Below are 12,564 nucleotides of genomic sequence, written 5' to 3' on the forward strand. Positions count from 1 at the left end.
CAGGTTTAAATTCAGTTACTGACGCAGCTGCCTCATTCATTCATTCATGAATGTTCTGATTCATCATCGAGGCGTCTCACAGCAGCGAAGAACACGTCTCCTCTGCTTTGTTTAAATAAGAACCATGAAACACAGGTTCTCTCATCTTCAACCTCCCTCTGGATTTAAAGCAACACTATGGGAGCTTCAGAATGAGTTTGATGGTTCACTGACCTGGAACATGGAGAATGTTTCCTCTTTCATTCCCACTCCTCACCCTAAACGTCTGGTCTCTTGTGAGAAGCATGATTGTCGTGGCTTTAACTGTCAGAATCAGGTCCAGTAAGTTGAAGAGTGAAGTTTGTCACAACCCAGCTCAAGGTTGGACAAAGTAGGGAAGACCACAGATGAGTTTTAACTAAAAATAAGTTCAGTCAAAGTTTGGAAGCCGTGGGACAGAGGTGAGGTGAATCTACCCGACGACCAAACTCCTCCCATCAGGCTTCAGAAGGAGAAGCCTCCTCAGAGAAGGTAGTTAAAGTCAAAGCCTTTTGTAAAACTCACACATTTGCAGTTTCATGTCAAACATCATCGTCTGTAACTGCTGGAAGAATGTTATATATTATATCATGACTGACAAAAATAGAAATGTGATTGTTTTCCCTACAGTATTGTGGTTATTAACATTTGCAGCTGTTCATACCAGAGACCATTTAAATTGAACATACAAGAGGTGGAATCACCCTTTAAATCCTCACATTGGGTCCCAGATGTTTTTTAAGGCCGTGCTCCTTCAAACCAGCGACACATCCCTGAATTCAGCTGCGTCAACATCTCCCCCGAGTCCGACCCTGAATGAAACACTCTCGCTTTTGAGCTCGACCACTTCCTCCCCCCCGCTGGGACAAGAGCTGGAACGACCAACTACTGTGTGGCAACTTCCTGCCTCACAGCAGCACTGACTTTAAGAGGTTTACGTGTGTGTGTGTGTGTGTGTGTGTGTGTGTGTGTGTGTGTGTGTGTGTGTGTGTGTGTGTGTGTGTGTGTGTGTGTGTGTGTGTGTGTGTGTGTGTGTGTGTGTGTGTGTGTCAGTGAGGAGACAAAGAGAGGAAAGGTGTTGCATCCTTGCTGCTGCTGCACAAGGGATGAACTTTTCCAAACCTTTGTGAAACACTAAGCACACGATTAATACTAGATGTAAGAACATAGTGGATTCACACGCTACAGTGGAATTTGTTTAAACACAATAAAAATGTACAGTAGCTTTTCATTTGTTTACAGATTTAATAACAAAGTAGCGTTTCAACAGTGTGATACTAATCAGAGGGAACACAGCAGGAAGACTGAGGTTAAAATAAATCAGATTTATATTGAAAGTTTTGTTGCATTTTGTTTCCAGATGTCTTCACATTTCATGGTTAAAAATAACCATCAGGTGTTCAATACAATTTCATTTGTATAGCGCCAAATCATAATATACATGATCTCAAGGCACTTTAAAGATAAAATATCTTGTGGAAGACCTCAAATAACAACAGCGAACAAATGTCTCAAAGGCATCTCGTTGCATATGATGCTGAGTCCGACCAGGACCAACAGCGTGTCTTTATCTCGGCCCCCATTTGATGTTGGAGAGGCCTTGAAACTGTTTTTTCAGAGCCGATCTGTCCGACCAGTTGGAGTCCAGGCTGCTGTCCTCATCCGTCTCCTCCAGTTTCTGAACATGTCACCAGGAAACGGTCAGAGACATAGAGTGAGTGACAACAGGAATGTGGTGGTTTGTGCTTCTCCTCACCTTGAGCTCCTCTTGCCTTCTGTAGCAGTGCATCATCATCTGTTTCTGCTGCTCTTCAGTGACCAGAGGCTCCCTCGCTGGCGCCCCCTGCCCTTTCTGAAGGGAAACAACCTCATGAAACAACAAATACACTGACTGTCATGTAGCAAATAAATTCTCAAAGTTGCTCTTACCTTTTGGATTTTCACCACAATCTTTGTCTTGTCATTTTTGCCGACGTAGTCCTGCAGTTTCTTCCCCCTTTGCATCTCTTTGGCCGCCCACCAGAGCTGGCTCTCGTCCTCTGTGATCACCTGCAGAGACGCCTGAGGAGACGAGACAGATGGAGACGAACGAAGGACAAAGAAAAAGATGAAGAAAGAAATAATAAAAGAGACAGTTGCATCGCTTCAACTTTGACCACTGGAACAGGATCAGCTCTCTAACCTGCATTCCTGAAAGGTCTTCCCGCTCCTCAAACTCCATCCTGATGGGGTCGTGAGGAGGCAGTCCCATGGGGTACACAATCATCACGGCACCTCTCAGCTGATCCAGCGCGTCTTTCACCATCTCCATGGTGACACAGACGTTAGCCTGAACTTGTTTCTGGAGGATTAAGAGACAGATGCACAAATCTTACACTCTGTGAGTAAAATAACTAGTTGATGATAAAGATTTAGTGTTAACTCTCATACTCACTTTGGAGATTAGAGCCTTTGCCTCGTCCATTGTTCTCATCAACACCTCTTTCATTTTATCATTAGGAGCTGTAGAGGGCAAAGACATGAGAGGTGAGAGGACCAAAATCATTTTTTGCTTCTTCCCTGCCTGCATAGAAATAAAAAAAAAAATGTCTTTACACTATTTCATGTCAATTCACCTCTTCACAAAACCATCTCCAGCAGTATATCCACATGTAATGGCATGTATCACATATTCACAATACTTTAGGTTCCAAAATAAAAAACCCTAGAAACATCTCCTCCCCCCCTTTGGCTCCAGGGCCTCGGCACTGCTTCGATCACATGTCAGAATCTCACCATGTCCGTTCCTTCTCCCAATCTCATCGTTCCTTAATACTGGTCCTCCGCTGGGCTCGCACTTCTCCTCCCACTCGTCTCTCAGATTCAGCTCCACGATCTGCTCCCCTGTCAGCCCCTGCATGTTGGGCGGCAGTGTGACGCCATGGTCTGCTAGCTCTGGTATCTCTGAGGGAACACAACAAGAACAGACATGTTATGTTTGCATTTAAACATTGATACACCTTCGCATTTTCGTCAGACACAGTGTTTATAAATATTTTGTTCATGTGCCCTGTTACACTGGAACCATTTCCAGGGTCGTTTTTTTGCAATTTGCAGTGCGTCGAGCTCTCTCGCCCACTTTAGGTAAACCTGTAGAGTGAGTGTAACCTCCTGTAGCTTCAGGTGTGTGTGTAGGTGTGTGTGTGTGTGTGTGTGTGTGTGTGTGTGTGTGTGTGTGTGTGTGTGTGTGTGTGTGTGTGAATTCTATAGTATGAGGGCCACTTTTGGTTCTATACCATCACTGTGAGGACATTTGGCTGGTCCTCAAAAATTCAATGGACTGTTTGAGGGTTAAGACTTGGTTTAAGGGTTAGAGTTAGAATTAGGTTTAGGCATTTAGTTTGGATGGTTAAGGTTAGGGTAAGGGGCTAGGGGATGTATTATGTCAATAATGTGTGTGTGTGTGTGTGTGTGTGTGTGTGTGTGTGTGTGTATCTCACCTGAACATATTCGCTCCACCTTCAGTCTCCCGTTGTAAATGGCCGTAACTTGCCTGATGGCTGCGTCCAGCTGAACGTCCACTGTGGTGCTGAAGAGAAACTGACTCTCCTCGCCTCGCTTCACATGCAGCTGCACCATGTTTCTCTGATCTGCTGCGGAAATAAACGATACGAAACCTTAAAGCTTGTTCCTGAGTTCACCAGGAAACACGCGACGGCTCCTCTGAATGGAAGTTGCGTTGTGTAACCATGGCAACACTGTTGACGCTTCTAGAAAGAGCTGCAGCTAGCTCTTTAGCTAGCTAGCTGCTGTGAGTGTTTACGTTAACTAGCTTTGGTTTTTTTAAATGATAATTTGCTCTGTTGTGATTTAAAAATGGTAAAAACACACCTGTGCGGTGAAAAGACAAAGACAACGCGGAGCTGCACTGTTCAAACCGGACTCAGTCCTCCAGTAGGGGCGAGCTCAAATAGTGGCAGCAGCAGCTCGTGGAGGCACTTCCGGTGTCAACAGAAACTGCCACTGATGTGCAGCTGCCTTAGTTGCCTTTGATGTTACACTGTTTAAATGCAGCTGCCTTTGATGCCACACTGTTCGGAGGCAGCTGACTTTGTTTATATCCGGCGACATTAATGCTAGCTACTACTATGACGAGTCTTCTTCTTGTTGTCTTTGTACGGCTCGTTACATCAGTCGCCGCAGCATTACTGCCCCCTCATGGTGGATGGTGGTATAACATCTCCTCATTTAAAACTGATGCGAGGTGACACCTGCAATAATAATAATAAAAATATAGCAGGCTGAGTCAGAAGCTTCCTTTAAATCCAAACTTCAAACCTGCTGTTATCGTACCACGATTTGATCTAATTCTAGTTTTTAAAGTGTGGTCATGATTACATTTCTGTCCCCTGTAGTGTTTTTATACTTTTACTCTTTCATACGTGTGTTTTAATGTATTTTTACCTGTGTTTTTCATTTGTGAAGCACTTTGTAAGTTGGTTTTTATTCCATTGAAAAAATCCGTTAACTTTTCTGGAAACTTTGAAAAACGTGAATATTACAACCTGTGCTGTTGTGAGCTGAATGTGACAGTTCCCAGTGCAACTATTCACTTTTAAATGTGATAACACAGATTAAAAACTCACAACCAGCTCATCGCAGTGAAATGCAGTAAATCCTGACAAACCAACAAGTTCTTCCTCAAACACAACCAGCTCCTCCCAGTCAGGACCAGTGAACAACAAGCTGTGAACTTTGGGAGATGAGTCACTGCAGGAAGTGAACGAGAGAGGGAGGAGCAGAGATCTGTATCTGTTCAGAGGAAGTGAATCTATTCTACAGTCACTGGCACCAGCTGAAATGGCGCAGCAAGAAAATCCACTGGACAGAGAAAGATTCTGCTGTTCGATCTGTCTGGATCCACTGAGGGATCCGGTGACTACTGTCTGTGGACACAGCTACTGTCTGAGCTGTATTAACACCCACTGGGACAAAGAGGAGGAGAGAGGAAGCTACAGCTGCCCTCAGTGTAGACAGACCTTCACACCGAGGCCTGTCCTGGGGAAAAACACCATGTTAGCTGATTTAGTGGAGGAGCTGAAGAAGACTGGACTCCAAGCTGCTCCTGCTGATCCCTGCTATGCTGGACCTGAAGATGTGGCCTGTGATGTCTGCACTGGGAGAAAACTGAAAGCTCTCAAGTCCTGTTTGGTTTGTTTGGCCTCTTATTGTGAAAAACACCTCCAGCCTCATCTTCAGTCAGCTCCATTGAAGAAGCACAAGCTGGTGGAGCCCTCGGAGAAGCTCCAGGAGAACATCTGCTCTCGTCACGATGAGGTGATGAAGATGTTCTGCCGCACTGATCAGCAGTGTATCTGTTATCTCTGCTCTGTGGATGAACATAAAGGCCACGACACAGTGTCAGCTGCAGCAGAAAGGACTGAGAGGCAGAGAGAGCTCGGGCTGAGGAGACAAACAATCCAGCAGAGAGTCCAGGACACAGAGAAAGATGTGAAGCTGCTTCAAAAGGAGGAGGAGGCCATCAATGGCTCTGCTGATAAAGCAGTGGAGGACAGTGAGAAGATCTTCACTGAGCTGATCCGTCTGCTGGAGAAAAGAAGCTCTGATGTGAAGCAGCAGATCAGATCCCAGCAGCAAACTGAAGTGAGTCGAGTCAGAGAGCTTCAGGAGAGACTGGAGCAGGAGATCACTGAGCTGAAGAGGAAAGACCATGAACTGAAGCAGCTCTCAGACACAGAGGATCACAACCAGTTTCTACACAACTACCCCTCACTGTCACTCAGTGAATCTACACACTCATCCAGCATCAGGATCTGTCCTCTGAGGTACTTTGAGGACGTGACAGCAGCTGTGTCACAGGTCAGAGGTCGACTACAGGACATTCTGAGTGAGACAGAGACAAAGATTTTACAGATTTTGTCTCAAGTGGATGTTTTACTGCCACAACCAGAGATGAAGAACAGATTTAACTTCTTAAAATATTCACAGGAAATCACACTGGATCCAAACACAGTAAACAAATATCTGTTATTATCTGAGGAAAACAGAAAAGTAAAAGCAATGAGTGAAGAACAGTCTTATTCTGATCACCCAGACAGATTCACTGAGAGGTATCAGGTCCTGAGTAGAGAGAGTCTGACTGGACCTTGTTACTGGGAGGTGAAGATGAGCAGAGGAGGAAAAGTTGAAGTAGCAGTCGCATACAAGAATATCAGCAGAGCAGGAGGCTCAGGTGAATGTGAATTTGGATGCAATGATAAATCTTGGTCATTATATTGTGATGGAAACAGTTATAACTTTTATTACAACAGCATCAACACTCCAGTGTCAGGTCCTCTGTCCTCCAGAGTAGGAGTGTACCTGGATCACAGTGCAGGTGTTCTGTCCTTCTACAGCATCACTAGCACCATGACTCTCCTCCACAGAGTCCAGACCACATTCACTCAGCCTCTCTATGCTGGAGTTGGGGTTCATACCGGAGCCACAGCTGAGTTCTGTAAACTCAAATAGACTTGAGTCATTAAAAGCAGTGATTTAGATTCTGTGTGTAAATCTTTAACTTCTGTTGTCTCCATGTTTGTTGATCAAAGTTCGTCGTGGTGACGTTTCTGCTCCGCACAGAGATCAGCTGTCAATCAAACACTGACCTTCCTTTATCACACATATTCAGTTCTCACTTTGTAAAGACAGAAATCTATAATTACACTGACATGAATGTGTGTGAAAGAACTAATGTTGCTGTTGTTTTCTAAATCAATGTAGAAATAAGGTTGTGTGATGTTTTAGAACCTGTATTGATCCTGATCCTCATCAATGAGCTGATTATTTGTTCTTTTCTTTTCCACATGTGAGATGGAGGTGAAACAAACTGATTGTGTGTCCATGAAATCACTGAACAAGAGTCACTGAACAGACTTTACTGATGAAATGATCAATGAACTCAGAGCGTCAACATGTCCAACTACACTGGTTGGATTTACAGAGCATCAGTGTTATGGGATGTTTGGTCACATTCTAAATGTGGAACCTGGTTTGATTTCATCACAGCTCATCTCTGTAAAGTGTGAATCCACATGTCCTCATTGTATTTACATATTTAGTGAACGGGCATATTGATCTGCTGCTGCGTAGGTTTCTGTTCTTTTTGATTTTCATGATCTGAACTAGCAGTTCCATTGGAGAGTGTCCTGATCGAGTCCCTCTGAGGGTTTGTTCTGCAGCTCTCATCACATGTGTTTCTTATACATGTGTATATACATTTAAATCTCTTATATATGTATAAAGCAATACAAATGTAATGTGTGAAGAAGCTGAAAGTTGAAATAAAGAATAAATCCAGTCTGTTCTTTTGTCTTCATTCCAGGATCTCATTCAAAGCTGATGGAGACAAAGTGAAACTCATGTGAGAGAATAACTGAGGCAGTTTTCCTCCTGAATCTCCAGAAATGTAACTTATGACTATAACTATGGATCTATGAGACCGAACGATGACCGTCACCACGGCCTTTACCTTGAATCATGCCCTCATCTCCCTATCCTCGAGACCATATATCAACAAAGCCATGTTGTAAATACAGTAAGATCGTAATTCACGTCGGCAGCAACAACTCCCGGCTTCGCATGTCGGAGGTCACTAAAGTTAATGTTGAGTCGGTGTGTGCTTTTGCAAAAATGATGTCGGACACAATAATCTTCTCTGGACCTCTCCCTATCACAACAGGTGATGACATGTTTAGGAGAGACGGCGTTCATCCCACTTGGGATGGGGCATCTCTCTTATCTAGGAATATTACCCAGTCTATTAAATGACAACCCAGAGTTGGGACCAGGACGCAGAGCTGCAGTGCTACACACTTCTCTGCGCTCACAAAAACTAATACAAATTAACACAACCTCTGCAACAACTCAGGAAACAAAGACTTTTAAATGTGGTCTTTTAAACATAAGATCATTATCATCAAAGGCTGTTTTAGTCTCAGATCACAACATTGATTTATTGTCCCTCACTGAGACGTGGCTGCATCCTGATGAATGTGTCAGTCTAAATGAATCTACTCCCCCCAGTCATGTAAATTCACACGTTCCCAGACAATTCGGCCGAGAAGGTGGAGTTGCTGCTATTTTTAACTCCAGTCTATTAATTAATCCTAAACCTAAACTAACTTATTCTGAATTTTTAACGGAATTCCCTGAGTTTTTATCAAACCTAGTCCTAAAGACCGATACAATTATTATTGTTGGTGACTTTAATATTCATGTTGACAATAATAATGATAGCCTTAGCGTAGCATTTATTTCAATACTACTCGAAACTAATAGAAGAAAATAAAAACAACCCCAGGTTTCTCTTCAGCACTGTAGCCAGGCTGACAGAGTGTCACACCTCCACCGAACCCAGTATTCCTCGATCCCTAAATAGCAATATCTTTATGACCTTCTTTAATGATAAAATTCTAACTATTAGAAATCAGCCACAGTGTTTTAATCAGTAATTAAAATTACTCCAGAATACGTAAACTTTCACCACTTTCGAATTTTCTGCAAACTTTGGTAACGATTTGAGCATGTTAAAGCCCTCAAAAAGCCAATTCATTTGGGTTACAATAATAAATAGGGCTGCAAAGCAGCACTGAACGGGCCCGAGCACATGCATTTTGAAGCCTGTTGCGGTTAGTGACCAATGACCAAGCGCACGTCTCCACGTTGCATGTGTTTTGCGCACTTCCTGCATCCGTCACGCGATGTCGATCCTTGCCTGCTAATTGCTCATTACGGTCCACGCTATCAATTGCACATCACACTGTGAAAATTTTATGTAAATTGAATGATAGTTGTAAAACAAAGCTTATTTCCTGTTGCCAGTAGGTGGCGCCATCAGTATTATTACATACAGACTAATAGATCTGTTCAAGTAGGGGCTCTGATGTAGCGTGAGCAATTTTGTGTCAATTGGACAATGTTACAACAACTTCATTTTCACACTGATCAGTAGGTGGCGCTATGACCCTGCACTAATATTAATATATGGAGCTGTTCAGGTCAGGATTGTGATCATAGGTCAGTAGTTCGGGGCCGGTTGGATAACGAGTGGATTTACAAAGTACTTCCTGTTTCATGGTGAATCAGTAGGTGGCGCTATGACACTGAGGAAATATTGACACATAGAGCTGTTCAGGCTTGGTCTCTGATCATGAGACAGAAGTTTGGTGGTGATAGGACAATGCACAGTGGAGTTATGACAACATCGTCTCCTTTGGCGAAGGATGAACCTTCGCCGTACCTCAATGTTTACACGGTTTGAGGAAATGTCCCAATTCTGAGAGAGAGAAAGAGAGAGAGAGATGTGCAAGACATCAAAGATTCCTTTGATCTATGACCACTGACACTGTCACTGCAGGAGTGGAGTTGTTTGTTGATGGCTCAGCATCAAAGGATTCATGGTCCATGTCCGAGATACAGAACATCGTGTTTTGATGGCGTGTAATCAAACTTTGACGCCATGCCACGGTCACACCGTGTGACGAAAAATCGATCTTTGAGTTAGTTTGTATCTCCATCTTGTTGATGGAGATACAAACTAACGAGTGACATGAGTCACACTGATGAGTGTCATACTCATCTCAATTTGAAGTTGATCTGATGAAAGCCCTGGGACAAGTTCGTCAAAGTAAAAATGTGAAAAATGGCCAAAATGGCCACTAAATGCAAAATGGCGGGCTTCCTGTTGCGTTTTTCATAATGCTCCTTGAGACTTTTTTGTTTGTCTGGTCATGATACACCTGTGTATCGATTTTTGTGAAGATCGGTCAATGTGAACTCAGGGGCTGCGTTCCAGGGGCCGCTGTTGAGCCATTTTGCCACGCCCATTTAAAACTACTCCAGAATACGTACATTTTCACCACTTTCTAATTTTCTGCAAACTTTGGTAACAATTTGAGCATGTTAAAGCCCTCAAAAAGCCAATTCATTTGCCTGAAAAAAAAAAAAAAATATCCTTACAATTTCAATAGGGCCTCCTACGGTCTCCTACTGTTCGGTGCTCGGGCCCTAAATACATCAAAAATAATCCAGTGATGAAGTGAAAAGTGTCTTTTTATCTTTAACTGTGGTCAACAGGGTGAAGCTTAGTGTGAGGGAATAACTACTGTTTGATCTTAAATCTGATATAGTTTCTGCAGGTTGCCAGACTTTTGTGGAGGAAAAAAACTAAATCTAATTATATATTTTAGATCAGGAGTCACGTGCACCAGCTTTACTGCTGGGTTGGTTTATAAGATTCAGTTGGTGAAATGAATATGACATTTATATCAAATAAAATATAAAGTTTATTTTTTCACTGTCAACAAAATCAGCAACTAGAATGACACGGAGTAGAGTACATGACCTCTGCCAAGGCCGGACAATCCTTCACGATAATCTAGTTCTTATGGTAGAATTGTAAAAGAAAAAAGGAAGAGCCTAAATTATTTATTTAAGTTAGAATATAGCCAAAAAAGAAAGTGTAAAGAAATATTCAGGCCCCATAATACAAGATACAGATCAATTCAGTGGTTCTGATGCAAAGGTGACCCTGTGTCCATATAAACGAGTCCCTGTGTGATATTTAACCTTTGAAAAATAACATCTAGACCCTAAATTTTAATTAATAAATTAGAAGATAAAGATAAGTGAATCTAAGTACATGATTAGTTTACAAGTGTGTAATATATATGTCGTGCAGTAAAGTGTCTGCAATCAAAACAAAACACTCAGGTCAACGAACATTTATTTTTGCATACATACAACATGAACTGCTTCATACATAACTGTGCAATCAGCTGTGCACTTAAAATATGGAACGTCGGGATATTGACATGAGTCGCAGCGTCATGTTTTCTCTTGAATACGCACAGAATATGTTGAACAACACAGACTCTTATACACTAGGGGGGTTATAGCCATAAAAAGGGACACCGACCTCACAAAAAGGAGCAAATTGTTTCCTATAAAATTTCCTCTCGGAACAGGACGTGACACAAAAGCACTGGCTAGTCATCTACTGTTAATGCAGATATAGTTTTTACTCATAATCATGTGATTAGATAGAGCGCGATAAGCATTATCCAGCTGGTGCTTTCTTGGTTCGCACGTTTTATCCTCCATGAACCATTGAAATGCTTTTAATTAAATCGTTTCTGGAGATTTGAGAAGGGAAGACCCATCTGATAGGTCTTCATCAGCTGCTGTGTGTCGTGTTAGGGAGGACCGTGCTCTCACTGATCCCTTTTCGCTAAACTATTGCTTGTCGTCGTTGTCAACCGAGTGAAGTAGGTGAACAAAGAATTACTGACACGTCACCTTTGACAACACCACACACACCCACACATACGCACACCTTAAGAATGATTAAGGAATCAGCGAGGCTCTCGAACCAGAGGGAAACAGCTACGGGTTAGATATCACATGTGGAAGAATTTGACACCCAACACTCGGATCACACTCCCGTCTGGAATGTGTGCCGCACGGGGACCTGGGAGCAACACAACAAACAGCCCACTGGAAAATGTTCTCTGGCGATGCATTCAGGGTCCGACCGTACAGTGCAGTTTTTAAGAGTCTGTATACCCAGTGAACTTATAGTCTTCCATTAGCGCTGGAATTCTCACTCAGGTGGTGGGTGCGCTGAAAGGGGAATAAAGTCCTTTGTCTTGTATTGTTTGCTATTTCGCATACAGCGGTGCTTGTTGTCAGCAGACTGGAGAGCAGGGATACGATTAGAGCCACGAGTGAGTTAATACAGAGGCTGCGAGTTCTGAACCTGTAAGCAAATACACAGTGTTCTTATATAAGAGAAGACGTCTGAGGGGAAAAGCTCTGGTGTTCCACGGTTAACCCTGTACACACACTTACATCCAAACAGAAACACTGTCAAACACATAAACGGACGATATGCACCTCAAACACGACACGTCACTTCTCACCACAGTATCAACAATAGAGTATTTAGAGTAAATGTTTTTCGGAAAGTAAAAGCTTGGTAAATGTGCCCTCTTATTATTACGCACGACGCGTTTCACGTCACGCTCGCAGACTCAAATCTTCGTAGGAAGCAAACACACGCGCACAGACACACGAAGCCCCATTCTCTGAATCTACACTAGCACGGTTTGATGCTTTGGATAAATCAAGGAGGAAGTGGAAATGAGGAAGAAATCCCTCTCATCTGTTCAGGCTATCGTCTTTGTCGTTGTCGTCTTAGCGCACGTACAGCATATCAGTGCATATCAGTTACATTGTGCAAACCACTGATACGGTTATCACAAAAACACACACGCACAATTAGCCAAGAGTTTCCATATTGAAAACGTTAATATATACATAACCACTATGTATAGGTTTTTGATATAGAGCTACAAAATATATTCAGCTAAGCGGAACGGCCTATAGACAGAGTGATGACTGAGTAGAGAGAGAATGTGTCTTGCTATCAGGTGGATGAGCGTCAGTCCTGCGGCAGTTTCACTATGACGCCGAGTCATGCCGCCGCTGTGGCGTCAGCGAGGAGGC

General features: G+C 42.9%; 1 protein-coding gene across 1 annotated transcript; it reads right to left on the reverse strand.

The window, feature by feature from the left end:
• Positions 1–1,465: 1,465 nt before the first annotated feature.
• On the reverse strand, positions 1,466–4,018 carry cfap298 (cilia and flagella associated protein 298). The gene is made up of 8 exons (XM_034605849.1): positions 3,889–4,018; positions 3,498–3,650; positions 2,794–2,961; positions 2,453–2,520; positions 2,201–2,359; positions 1,948–2,079; positions 1,775–1,870; positions 1,466–1,696 (listed from the first exon to the last, which is right to left on the reverse strand). The coding sequence occupies exons 2-8, from the start codon at positions 3,634–3,636 to the stop codon at positions 1,586–1,588; spliced, it is 873 nt and encodes a 290-aa protein (XP_034461740.1). The 5' UTR covers positions 3,637–3,650; positions 3,889–4,018; the 3' UTR covers positions 1,466–1,585.
• Between the last annotated feature and the right edge of the window lie 8,546 nt (positions 4,019–12,564).

This window comes from Hippoglossus hippoglossus, chromosome 14 (genome assembly GCF_009819705.1).
Source record: "Hippoglossus hippoglossus isolate fHipHip1 chromosome 14, fHipHip1.pri, whole genome shotgun sequence".
NCBI classification, from domain to species: Eukaryota; Metazoa; Chordata; class Actinopteri; order Pleuronectiformes; family Pleuronectidae; genus Hippoglossus; species Hippoglossus hippoglossus.